The 14,013-nt window shown below is 32.7% G+C and overlaps 1 protein-coding gene across 8 annotated transcripts in view; it reads left to right on the top strand.

The window, feature by feature from the left end:
- Window positions 1-14,013, top strand: part of MYCBP2 (MYC binding protein 2) — a 226,102-nt gene that overhangs the window by 49,455 nt on the left and 162,634 nt on the right. For 6 of the 8 annotated variants that reach the window (XM_031466155.2, XM_031466152.2, XM_064493060.1 and 3 more), the window contains exons 9-17: window positions 819-892; window positions 1,032-1,170; window positions 2,631-2,707; window positions 3,592-3,796; window positions 5,227-5,391; window positions 7,702-7,860; window positions 9,350-9,554; window positions 12,155-12,300; window positions 12,565-12,666. In XM_031466155.2, coding sequence (XP_031322015.1) covers window positions 819-892; window positions 1,032-1,170; window positions 2,631-2,707; window positions 3,592-3,796; window positions 5,227-5,391; window positions 7,702-7,860; window positions 9,350-9,554; window positions 12,155-12,300; window positions 12,565-12,666 — 1,272 coding nt within the window. The remainder of the gene's footprint in view (window positions 1-818; window positions 893-1,031; window positions 1,171-2,630; window positions 2,708-3,591; window positions 3,797-5,226; window positions 5,392-7,701; window positions 7,861-9,349; window positions 9,555-12,154; window positions 12,301-12,564; window positions 12,667-14,013) is intronic. The other 2 variants (XM_064493062.1, XM_064493065.1) reach the window with 1 other exon arrangement.

Genomic DNA, 14,013 nt, shown 5'->3' on the forward strand with positions numbered 1-14,013 from the left:
GATGTTGATTTTGCTTGTAGTTTTATGTTATTTTGTAGCAGTCACTAACACATGTCCCAGTGGTCCTTCTGTAATACTGGTATCCCTTGTTATAATTGTATTTGTGCATTATTTTGATCCAAGTATGTAGTTCACTGTTTCACAAATATATAGTCTTGAGAAAGCATGGCATTCCAACCAAAATATATAAGCACTTTCAGACAAAAAGAAACACGTAAGCATAGATTTATATGTTCTATGAAGGATGAACATTTTCAAAGTGTATGGCACACTAAAAGCTAAAAATACTGGGAATAGGCATTAAACTTAAGTGAAAACTGTACACTCAGTTCTGTTTTATAAAGCAAGGGATATCTGTAGTTGGACACTGTAGACCTCAAATGCAGAAGCTTTAGGTCTATTTGTATTTTTCTGTGACACTAATGACTGTGATGTATGTCTGAAGGTAGAGTGTTGCCTACATTGCATGTGACTGTATTGAAATGATTATAACAGCATTATAGTTTTGTTCATCGTGGTGCATGTTTATTATCAGAATGTATTGAATACTAATTCATTTTGAAATTATGTGGGCTCTCAGGTCGTTGATCATGGAAGATTTAGAAATGTAAGCACAAAATGTAATAAGTATTATTAGTTGAATTATTTAATTTCTGCTAATTTGTAACTCTTTATTAAAAAGCACAGTCTCCATTTGAGTTTAAGTTTATCCTTATTATGTGGAAAACTTTCATTCTGACTTCAACAGAGGAGTAAAGTCATTTTGTGAGGTATTTATTTATATTGTAATGTAATTACTTTTTTTTCCTCTTGTACAGATTGCCACACTGAAGGTCAAAATATTTTATTCACTGATGGAGAATATATTAATCAGATAGCTGCTTCAAGAGATGTGAGTATTCTGAGTCATGAGTAGCTGGTATAAATGGAATCCTTTTCTCGTAAGTTATTTGATTTTTAATAGATGGAATATAGAGCCTTAAAACACCAATTCATGCAACATAATACTGTGGATATTTTCTTTCTTTTAGGATGGCTTTGTTGTCAGAATATTTGCCACAAGCACTGAGCCTGTGCTACAACAAGAATTACAACTTAAACTGGCCAGAAAATGCTTACATGCCTGTGGTATCTCACTGTTTGACCTGGAAAAGGACTTGCATATTATAAGTAAGATGGTCAAATAAGCCCCTCTCCCATATTTTAATTTTAAGATTCTTTATTCTCTTGAAGACTAACATTGTACTTTCAGCAGTCTAGCTTGTTAGGTAGCTGTCTTGCTATCTGTTACTTTAAAGCACACTTATGAGTTAATAGGTATAAGTAACCAGGACATATGGCCTTTAGCTAGAGATACTCTAATAATTTTCATTTTCATTTTGAATTGAGCAAAAGAAAATAAACTTTGATAAGAATTATAGATGGACAACACTTGGGAACATCATTAGTTTATATGCTCCATCTTTATTCAATTATTTAAAATTATGAGAATTTCTATTGTAAATGTTACTCCAATATATACATAGTTTTCTCATTGGAGCCTTTAATTTTATTTGAACAGATTTTCAGGATAGCCATAGAGTTATCTCATAGATTGTGAAAATGGCAATTAGCCTAACAAATTGATTTAATAATCTTTCATTTGGATTCTGAAATACAGATGTCCACAGAGTATTTTGTGGACCTAGTATAATTACTATTGCAGTGTCGTAGTAGTAGACAAGATTACAAGTTCCCGTGAGGGTCTCAATTTTGGTTTGCCTTACTACTCCTGGTTTAACAGTCCCATTTCTTAACTTGTGGGAATCTTTGCAAGACTCACCTTTTGGACTGCTATCTCATTAAATTTATTAAACTTGACATTAGTGATTTACTTCGTGTATTTTATTTAATTATGTAATATTTTTGTTTTTTTTAATAGAAAAATACTGGATTGAACTTAATAGTTTTTAAATTTAAAACTCCTGTAAACTCAGTAGTTTGTGCAGTTGGACAAACTCATAAAATGTGCTATATATAATTATTTACTTGTTTCACATTTTGAAATTATGCATAAGGATCTGTGTATATATATCCAAATTCATGGAGTAACTGTATGAAATGTTCTTCTGTAGAAAAAAAAACATGGAACAGAGAATCTGAAATACCTTAATTCAAATATTTGTATGGCATTATTCAAGCCTAAGTGACTCTGTGTTGAGACTTAACCTCACCAAGCTTTATATTTGTTCATTTGCAAACCAGGCAGTAGATTTGTGAGGATCAAATAAGAAAAAGTTCATGCATTCTGTAACGCCATCTGACAGCTACTCAATGCCCAATAAAAATTTAATCTTTCATTAATTCAAGGAATATTGCTGACGTGAATCTAAACAATTTTTTTTCATACTTAAAAAACTAATTTGGCACTAATTTGAAAGAAATTAAGCTTATGCTGACTATCTTTCCTTTCAGTAGTGTAGCTACTGTAATAGATTATTTTTAATTGACCCATATGGCATATTGTATCAGTTTGTTTTTGAGTGGTGTTAATTGAATTGACTTGTTCATTACTCAAAATACTACAAGTTGTGCTTGAAATTACTAGTATTAAAATATAATAGTACTTATTAGTCTTGTTGTATTATCAGGTACAGGATTTGATGAGGAATCAGCAATTCTTGGTGCAGGACGAGAGTTTGCATTAATGAAAACAGCAAATGGAAAGGTAAGTTACTCTTCAGAATTAAAAGTTAACATCTGCTTTAAGAGAGAGTTGGTACAATCAGTTGATTACCTTACGTAGTTCACATGTTTGATTTAATTTTTAATATAATTCAGTTTTGTTCATGTTGAAATAGCATAAAAGAAAATTATGAGATTTAAGAGTATAAAACTTTATAAACTTTATAAAATATAACATTTTTTACAGATGTTTAACTTTATTATGGAGCTCTCTTTATAATTTTTGAGTTGAGGTGAATTGACATTTTGTGTTTATTTTGATGAATGGAATATACATTGCAAATTTTTGTAAATGTGCAGACATATAGGCTACAAACTGGGGGCAGTAGGAGCGTTTAAAATTAAGCTATAGATTATGGAAGTCTATCCATAGAGATGGAAGCTTCTTTCTTACCTCGTGGGTATGAAGATAAAGTAAGATAGTTAAAATAATGCTAAAAATTAAAATTATGAGGGAAATCCAATATATTTGTATGTAAGGCTTTTTACTCTGGGCAAAATGAATTGAGAATTTTTTGAATTTCCAGCTGTTGTGTGTTGGAGTGTATTTATGAAATATATTTCTTAATATATTTCGTAATTCAAGATAGAAATATATCTACTCAGGGTGCTTATGAAAAGTTATAAATATCCTGAGTAGATATGAAAAAAATACTATGAGCTATGTATTTTTGAAAAAATATGCTTATTTCTCTCCTGCTCAGCTCTCAGAAGTTGAATAGTATTAAAAAGGAGCTTGGGTTCTTATTATTTTTGTTTTTCAATAAAATATGGAAGTCTTTTTTTTTTTTTCTGTAATGTGAAACCTGGTGCACTACTCCAAAAGGTACTATAATTCCTTCTCTTTTTTTTTTTAATATATATAAGATATATTACACTGGCAAATACCAGAGTCTTGGAATCAAACAAGGCGGACCTTCAGCAGGAAAGTGGGTTGAGCTACCAATTACGAAATCTCCAAAGATTGTACACTTCTCAGTTGGTCACGATGGCTCTCATGCCCTTTTAGTTGCAGAAGATGGAAGCATATTCTTTACAGGATCTGCTAGTAAAGGAGAAGACGGAGAGTCAAGTAAGTTGACTATTCAATAAGAATAGTGTAGAATTTATTAACATAAGGTGTATCAATTTCAACAGTGCTAACCTCCCCAAGTTAATAGAAGATTTTATATTGGGGAATATTCAGTTAATGGTTGAGGTGTACTCTTCATTAAAGAACTGTGCTGATTTCATACTGAAGTTCATATTCATGAATTTTTATATGATTTATACATAATGGCTATTCATTTGTTATGCCAGTCGGTGTTATTTTTTTTAAAAAACTCATTCCAATATATTATTTTAGGTAATCCAAAATTTTGGAAGGAATATATATTTCAGAATGAAATAAACTTTATGTAAATTATGTAATAGTGTCAGTTAGTGGAACTTTGTTCTTGGTGTTATTTCTCTATGATGGAAGCATTCCTAAGCAATGAAACAATAGTCAGTTTTATCTCTGATCTTTTCTATACTTCTGTTCAGTCTTCCTCAAAGTGTCATTTTTCTCTTTTTGTAACTTCTCTGGTATGTTATACATTGTAGCAGTTGGCGTAGCATCTTATGGGGATTAGGTTTGAAGTCAACATCTAATGTAGAAATCATATATAAATAAAAGTGATTCTGAGAAAAAAAAATCCCTTAAAGTAGCCATGAAATATATTACCATATCTCAGAAACTTCAGTCCAGCCAGTTTTTCCTTTTAGCATTTGGAGGACATTGTTATTCCTTTGTTTGAACACCAGGTAACTTAGTTGCTATATATACATGTTATATGAAAAAATGTAATGGTATTTTAAGTCCCAGAATTGTACCCAATACAGCAGTATGTTTTTATTCATAAGAACATGCAAGCATTAAGTTGGCTAAGGAAATGGAAGATTGATATTTCCCATCTTTTGAACATTTCAGGGATTTAGTTTTTGAGAGCAGAGAATGCTTAAATTAGCTACATTTAAATTTATTTGCTGTCTCTCCATGTATGCATTTCCTTTCCTTACAGTCTCTGACTGTCACTTAATATGTGTTGAATGAGTGAGAAGCTAATTTTACTTCGCAGGATCTAACATAGGAATACATGTGAGGTAGAGTTTGAGAGGAAAGGAATTTTTTTTAAATACAGACATGACAATGGAATGGTGTTGATAATGTAAGTAGTTAATCTAGAGATTGGGCTCCCCAAGAGTTTGGTAGAAAATTGTTGTTTCCCATTGGGTATTTCAGTGTTCTACAAAGAAGAGGATTTGATAGTGATAGCCTTCATATTAATTAGCCAGATGAGTCTTTGAGGTTGACTCATTTAATTGATATGTTGGGAAGCCCAGACCTTTGTGAAAATAAATAATCAGTCAGTCAATCAATAGTATCATAAATGCAATTGATGTATTTTTTCCTTAGGTTTTGTATATAAATCGTTATTTCTGTTTGTGCATAGGTGCCTTAAATTAAATTTTGTTTTTAAGCTAAGAGCAGACGTCAGTCGAAACCTTATAAACCTAAAAAGATAATTAAGATGGAAGGAAAGATTGTGGTGTATACAGCCTGCAACAATGGAAGTAGTTCTGTTATTTCTAAAGATGGAGAGCTGTACATGTTTGGAAAAGATGCCATTTACTCTGATAGTTCAAGTAAGTTAAAAACCATTTCACTTTTAGGCACAGAAAGTCCGGTATGAAACTGTATGTGTTGGAAAGATACATCTAGAAAATTAACATTTGTAGCATGCTTTCTCTACATTTTTCCATATATCTTTCTAATTACAACATTTAGTTATTCCTTCCTGTCTCCTGCTGGGAACACTGTCACTAGTTTCCTGCAAAGATAATCATGGGGCTTGGCCAGTGCAGTTCTCCCTTAGCTGTTCCTTTCTCTGGAAGGCTTTCCCTAGGCTCCATTAGATGCTCATGTGACATATTCCTGGTGGTACCCTGAGGACATGATTTTCATAATTTAGCTGATTTATAATTGATGAATTAATTATCTCCCCCTGTTGTTAGGTGGTTAGAGAAGGGCTTTCTCTCTTATTTACTGTTACATCTCCAATGCCCAGCACAGTGCCTGGTGCGTGGTCAGAATCTCAAGAATTACCTGTTAAGTGTGACTCAGTGACTGATAACTACACGTGTAAGTAGTGGATGTGAGGGATAGAACTAGCCAGATAAAGAATTTTATATTTATAAACTCTAATCTCAAAAACTTGTCATATTTGGTTGCTAAATTTTCTTTCTAGCATTTAGAAATGAGTACAATGATTGTGGAAACCCAATTAGAAGGGTTTTTTTATGAAGTAAGTATGTAAAGCCCATCAATTTCTTTGTAGAAAAGGAACCAGAATTAATGAAGTTTCTGATTAAAAGTTTAAGCGATTGTCTCATGCTGAGGAAATGACATATGTTGAACATTTATGACACTCCCATTATTAAGTTGAACTGTGCTTAGGTGACTTGTGAGTTGGTTGAATGTGGTAATGTTTAATCTCAGTTGACTTCAACTGTCAGAGTATATTAAAATTTGGGGATGAGTTCATGTATATTTTTAAAATAATATTTAATATAACTGTTGCTTGCTAAAAATCCTCTTGGCTGAGGCTGATGGAAACTTGTGCATTTATTCAACATGTATTTATTGAGGAATAACAGGGTCTCAGGGATTGGTGGACCAGACAGACATTTTCCTTTTCTTTTGTTGCTCTGAGAGATAGTTGGGCATTATAGAAATTAAATGTTAGATAACTGTGGTCTAATGATTTTGGATATAGACTCAGATCCTGGTACTGTCACTTTTTATTTGGCTAACTAGCTTAAATTACTTAACTTTTCAGAGCTTTTCTTAACTTTCATTTTTTTCCCACCTATGAAAGGGAGCTAATGATAGTTGCCTGCTTCATACGGTCCTTGTAAGATTACAGGAGATAATGCTTATGAAATGCTTAGAACAGAGCCTGGCACGTGGGGCTCAAGACGTGTCAGCTAGTACTGTTAATGATAATAAATACTGTTTCTATATAAACATACCTTTTTCAAGTATGCTAAATGCTAAAAGTGGGAGTTTTTGAGGTATGCTTAACCAAAAGACCTAAGCTAGTATAAGGTGAAAGGAAAGGTCACCTTAAGGAGGTGATAGCTGAGCTAATAATGTAGAATAGTTTTGCCGAAGTGTGATGTGAGAATTATATTATTTGTAACCTAAATAAAACAAATACTTTAATTTTTAAAAAATGTTCTTATTTTAGTGTATGTTGGAAATACTCAGTAGTCTTTGATTTCTACAGTTATTACTGCTGGATAAGGTTAAAAATACTTTAGTCAATTTAAAATTGATGCAAAAATGCTAAGATAGTATGGGTGACACCAAGATATGGGAAGCATAATGAAAGTAATTCATGAATAAGTGAAGTTTAGGAACTAACTATGTATTGGATTGTGGAAAAAACATTGTAGATTTAAAAAGCCTAAGAAATACTGCTTTTGAAATCTCACAGGTTTCTACAAAAACAGTGTTATTTCAGAGTACTCTGGCAGGTTTTCTACTCTGTTTCGCTGAGGCAGGTCAAAGCAAGTAAAGTACGTGATTCATAGACTCCTTTGTGCTTGGGTCAGGAAAGTTCGAGGTACAGTGACCTTTCTAAGAACTGTTGAGCGGTCCTACCACTTAGAGCAAGCATGCAGGAGAAGCAGGCTTGAGCTAATGCCAGAATAGAGCCTTGTCCCTAGTCTAGAAGATGACATTTTAAGATTTTGAGGGCTTATTACAAAATTACAAAGTTAATTTACTGATACCTTGTCTATCTTTTGGCCACTGTTTCCCATTTTGTTGGGTTATTTTATCCCAGAAATGGAAAGTTTTATGTTGAAGTGGTCCCTTTCCATTACTGATGATTTACTAGGCTCAGAAAGGCGTTTTTGTTGTTTCTTACCAAATTTGTATCTTTCCTGTAGGTTTGGTAACAGATTTGAAAGGCCATTTTGTAACTCAGGTAGCTATGGGCAAAGCTCATACTTGTGTTTTAATGAAGAATGGAGAAGTCTGGACATTTGGTGTAAATAATAAAGGACAGTGTGGACGAGACACTGGTGCCATGAACCAAGGTGGGAAAGGTAGGTGTTGCATGTGTGGATGTTAATTTCTGTGTTATCTTTTCTGTAGTTTTTCAGAACACCATGGTGAAGAATTTTATTCTTTCAAAACAAATGGCTTTTTTGATTTCATACTTATAAATTATGAAAACCACTGAATTTCTTATTTGATTGACAGTATATCACTGGAATAATTGAATATACTTTAGACTTCTAATGTCTGAATGAGCTTACTTATTTACTTGTATGTTTTTCTTAATTTTGTATAAGATGTAATAGCACCTTCTTTGATTTAGCATTTTTAGTGACTGAATTATTCCAGAAAAGTATATTTTTCAAGCTCTTTGTTATTAGCTCCTTTTATACCCCATGTTTTCAGTCTTAACCATTGTTGGCAGCAATCTGTCTGGCAAATATCTTCCTGTTTAACAGCATGTACTACCTGAAATTTAATCAGTTCTTGACAACTAAGCGTGATCCTTAAGAATACTTGACCCTTTATCAGGAGAAATTGTAGATACACCTTATATACTGTATCCTTTGCCCCAGCACTCAGGCTATTGAAGGGGGAAAAGAGAGGTTTATCCTTTGTTGCCTTGCTTGTTGTAGTTTTTGTTTTTGTTTGTTTGTTTGTTTTGGTAATAGTTTGTGTCCACCTCATTCTTACTCTTAGTGTTTACTTCTAACTGCTGTCAGTGCTGTCATATACCCTTTACCCCAATTTCTGGTTTTCTGTTTTTAATTTTGTATGGATGAAGAATAGGAAATAGAGACATATTATTAGAATTAAGCATTGAGCTGTATGTGAATGAATTTGAGGATTAATATTTGTATAAATTAAGAAAAACAAATTTAGCTCTTTTGGGGCCTTCTTGATGGCAGGCAAAGGCTGTGAGCATGTAAAAGGAGACAGGATGTTTAGAAAGCAGAGGAAATTTAGATTCAGGTGGAATGTAGTTTGCATGGAAGAAAGATTGGAGGAAATTGGGAGCCTTATTGTGACTGACTGTATCTTGCTAAGGAGTTTTGTTCTTTTGAAGACGCTGGGAAAAAGACATTGAAATTTGTAAATTGTGAAGTCATAGAATCAAATATATATTTTAAGAAGCTCATTACTATCAGTGGGAGGTTATTCTAGAGTGGAGGGACTCTTGGTGTGTGGTTAGGAGACTTTCGTTGGTGTGTTGAATGAAAGTATTGGTGGTGAAGATGGAAAGCAAGGGACTAAAATCAGAGAAAATTAGAAGTGTGAGTGACACAAAGTAATAGCTAAGAGATGCTCTTACCATCACTGCCTCTTTTTGCAGAAAGAAGATGGGGAGAACACTTATTAGTGATCCCTAAATTAAATTTTATTTCTGTTGCTTTTACATTTTATCATTCCTTTGTATATTTACTTGGATTAGTATGTGTTATGTATGTTTTAACTTTTTAACTGAAAAATAAAATGACCAGTTTTTTAGACACGGGAATAACCTACGTCAGAATTATAAATTGATCTTTTAAATAGGGTTTGGAGTTGAAAATATGGCAACAGCAATGGATGAGGACCTGGAAGAAGAGCTAGATGAGAAAGACGAGAAGTCCATGATGTGCCCTCCGGGCATGCACAAGTGGAAGCTGGAGCAGTGCATGGTGTGCACCGTCTGTGGAGACTGTACCGGGTACGGAGCCAGCTGTGTCAGTAGTGGGCGTCCGGACAGAGTTCCTGGAGGGTAAGTACATGACTAATTCTCAAGAGATAAAATAGTAGTGGAATATAATAAGCAGAACACATTTCTTTCCAAAGCCATTCTAGAGTGTATTCTGTTATGTTGTTTCTTATAAAGGCATATTGGTATATACTTCTAATTCTTAATCATTGTTTTCTACTGTAATAATTTCCAATTCAGTGTTATTTTATTTAAGGTGCTTTTCTTTCATTTGATTTGTTTAACTCATTATTTAAAAATAGGGCATACATTTCTTTAATGCTTGAGGCTGTGCTTCATTTTGTAGTCTTTTCTTAAGAATTCTTTGATGCCAAATATCTATTCATTTTTGTTGAACATGAATTGTTTCTGTATAGAATTATGAAGCACCATATAGAATACTCAATTAGGGTTATATAATTTTCTTTTGAATTATTATTCTGTTTGCAGTTTTAGGAGTTCTAGGAATTGTCACTTCTAAAGTTGCATTATACCTGTTATATTTAGCCTTTTTATTCTTGTTGGACCATTTTTTCCCACTCAGGGTTCGGTGTTATTATCATTTTAAAGTTAATATGTGAGTTTGGCAGAATCAGAATGCAGGTTTTCCCCTAGAATGTTGGAGAGAATTTCAAGTCCTATTTTTGTGTTGCCATTTATAGCTAATGTAACATAATTGAGTGATCTTTGGGAGACATAATTAATTAGTTGTCTTACATCTTTGTGTTATGGTAGATCTGATCTTTGTAAGATCAGATTATTTATGCTAATTAGCCAACTTTGGGGAATAGTGAGAATTTTGTGAAGAGAAGCCCAGAATAAGAATAGCCACCTCCTCATCTCTGACCTCCCTGTTTGATACCTCTTTAGTGATCAAGTACTTCTTCCCAAACAGTGTCTTGATTTTCTATATTTCTAGGTTTATATTTGATTTAACTTTGTTAAATATATCATATATAATAGGCCTTTTCTTTTAGGCTGTTGAAATATTATAATTTTTTAACAATAAGTTTTCTTTGCATTTTTTGATATGCTAATATGTTAAAAAAAATTTTGGCTCTCTTTATCAAATATTCCTTCTACAAAGGTATATGTTTGGTTCTGTTTACTGTAGTTAAGCCTCTGATTTGTTTATTTTTAAATTTAAGTTGGATATAGAAAGATTCGGTGATTTTTTTTTTAAACAATGTTAGAACTGAAATTTATCTTTCTGGATCTCTCCCAAGCTATTTTCATTTAAAATTAAGTGTTCCCAATCTCTGAACTTATGCCACTGATAAATATCATAAATGAATTTCTGAATTCTCTGGCCCTTCCTGAAACTAATTATTTTTCATTGTATCCTTTTCCCCAGTGATATACTATCAGTTTCCAGTAATTATTTATAGATTTAAATGGATGATGTCTAACGAAATACAGTAACTTCTTTATTAGTGAAGTAGAAATAAATACATGAATAAAGTCAACATAGGAATATATGCAGGACACTAAACACTTAAAAATGACTTCAAATATTATAAAATTGTGACTACATATAGATCTTAGAATAAATTTAGTATTAAACATTATTTTTAAAATAGTGCCCATGGCCAATTCAGTAAGGCATATTATCATATCAGTTTTTACTGTTGTAAGTGATCTTCCAGATGGTCTGTAATGCTTGCTTTTAAAAGCCAGGAATTTCCAAGATACCTAGAACTATGACTTTCAAAACTGTTGCCAGGTAGATCCTTCATCTTAGGCCTCCACAAACCTGGGTAACCAGAGGTGCAGTGAGGCTGGCAGAAGTTTTTCAGGCCTGATCCAACAAATAACATTAAAGTTAGGACTTCTGGGGGAGGGTATAGCTCAGTGGTAGAGCACATGCTTAGCATGCATGATGAGGTCCTAGGTTCAATCCCCAGTACCTCCATTAGAAATAAATAAACAAACCTAATCCTCCCCCCCAAAAAAACCCCAAAACAAACAAAAAATAAAGTTAGAACTTCTATATCTACAAAATATGTGACCAAGAAGTTAGTGTTTACTGACCCTCTAGCCAACTTCTGGGAGTGTTCTTGTTTTCTTTATATTATAATCAGATGTCATATGCATGGTTCACAACTGATAGGGAAAGGACAAAGAAGAGGAGAAAGAATAGGTAACTGGACACCGTGAAAGGAGTGAATGAGAGGTGATGGCATGTAAAGGAGAGGGCGGGGTGAGGAGACATAACATAGGAAGCTGGCAAGCTGGGCTGGCTCACTGAAGGCTGCCTACACTTTCCTTAACTTATCTGGAAGATAGCAGCAAACTGTTTGTTAGCCTCTTAATACTGGAACTACTGGCACCTCACTAATCATGAAAACTTTTAAAAGACTTCGTTAATAGTGGCTTTGAAAATAACAGGATTCATTTGTATTTTCTATAGAAATATACCAGTTATGCCTATTAGGAATTTTAATATCTATTCATACCTTGGAATTATTCATCCATTCATATCTTTTCTTTAAGATTGACAGATCCTGATCTGAAGGGGTGATTTCATTGCTGACTTATTTAAGTTAATCTTAAGAATGCAGAAAAGGTGTCATGGAGTTTTAAGGAAAGAGAAGGATTTTTGTTAATAATTTATTTATTTTTAGGATCTGTGGTTGTGGTTCTGGAGAATCTGGCTGTGCTGTATGTGGATGTTGCAAGGCTTGTGCTAGAGAATTGGATGGTCAAGAGGCAAGACAAAGAGGAATTCTTGATGCAGTGAAAGAGATGATACCTTTAGATCTTCTATTAGGTAATAATTCTGATAGTTTAAACAATTCCTGTTAGATACACGTTAACAAATTAAGATAACAGTTGACTATGCAGTACTGCTTGTGTGGTAACTGACAATGTGTCTTTAAGGGATGAGAATCTTTTTTTCCCTTTTTGCTAAGATTCTTGCAGTAAAAATCATTTATGTTTTAGACAATGTTTTTGTTAGCTTTTACTTTCTTGAATTTCATGTAATTCTATCATATCTATTATAAAATTGATTGATTGATTGTCAATCATCTAGCTGTCCCAGTACCTGGGGTTAACATTGAAGAACACCTTCAGTTACGACAAGAAGAAAAACGGCAGCGTGTAATCAGGAGACACAGATTAGATGAAGGAAGAGGTAAGATGTAGCTGCAGAGAAAATGTATATGAAAGGCTATTTTCTTACCCTATGCTGAGATCACATAAAACTTTATAGAGTAGGCTGATTTAGTAAGAAATTGAAATTAAGATTAGTAACATTCTAGTAATTCATGAAAATATTGAAGGTATTTGCAATTGTGCTAATAACATACATTTAATTCAGTTGAGTTTCATGAGATAAGTCAACCATATTAAGAATTGTTGTGCCATTTGCCAAGCATCGAAAACTATTAGCAATGTCAGCTTTTTAAAAATACGAGTTCTAAGTACTGTCCTTCACCCAAATTTTGACCCATCTACTTAACTATGATTACCAAATTAGTTTGGTATTTTAATTTCTGTTGTCTTAATTATTTACAATCATTCTGGGCATAGTCTCATCAGTCTTCCTTCCAATTCAGTGCATAATTATGCCTTTATGTATCTCTTTTTAGAAAAAGCTTATTCTGGTTATGTATCAGAAGGGTAGGTTGGGGAGTCTGCAGATTTTATTGCAAAAATAGACTTATTATTTATCTTTTCCTAGTTGTTTATGACCACTTCTCAGCCTAAAGAATATATTTAACAATGATTATAAGTATTTTAGCATATATCCAGCAAGCAGAGATAAATACAAGTATTACCAAAGTTATTGTTGCCCAGTAGAATTTTAGGGTTAGGACAAATTGTTACAAAGGTCTGTGATTTTATTCCTTTATTCTAATCTTGATTAGAAATATTTAGTGACATTGTATCTTTAAATATTTATTAGAATGACATTATATTTGATACATAAGATAAAACCTGTTACCCATTTAACTATTATTACAGACCTTTTTTAGGCATTTCCTTTTTTAATATAAAATGGAATAAATATAAAATTTATAGCGCATGTAAATTCTATTTTTATTAAACTAAAGTCATAAAACATGCTTAGAACTTGAAGATTGTTCTTTACAGTGTCTGATAAACGATGTTGATAAATTGACAGAGTGAATATTTGCTGTTAATTTGGCTTTGTTTACATAAAATCATTGCCTCTTACTCTAAAGGAGCTTTTAATGAGATTAATGTATATAATGTTATTATTTACATTGTATAGATATATGTGAAAATAACATATTAAATGTCTTGTAGAGGATAGGGTAAAATGTAAGTTCTGGGTCTTTATGACACATGGTAATTAAATGATAATTCCTTTTATTTTAATGATATTATTTGCTTAAGGTTAGTTGTCAGAGATATTTTTACTACCTGTTGTTTCTTTTTTTGGAAATACTAGGTTTAACCATATGAAATGATGTACAAAACTCAGCAATTTCTTACGTTTCTACCAAAGTATAGC

This window comes from Camelus dromedarius, chromosome 13 (assembly GCF_036321535.1).
Source record: "Camelus dromedarius isolate mCamDro1 chromosome 13, mCamDro1.pat, whole genome shotgun sequence".
Classification (NCBI taxonomy): domain Eukaryota; kingdom Metazoa; phylum Chordata; class Mammalia; order Artiodactyla; family Camelidae; genus Camelus; species Camelus dromedarius.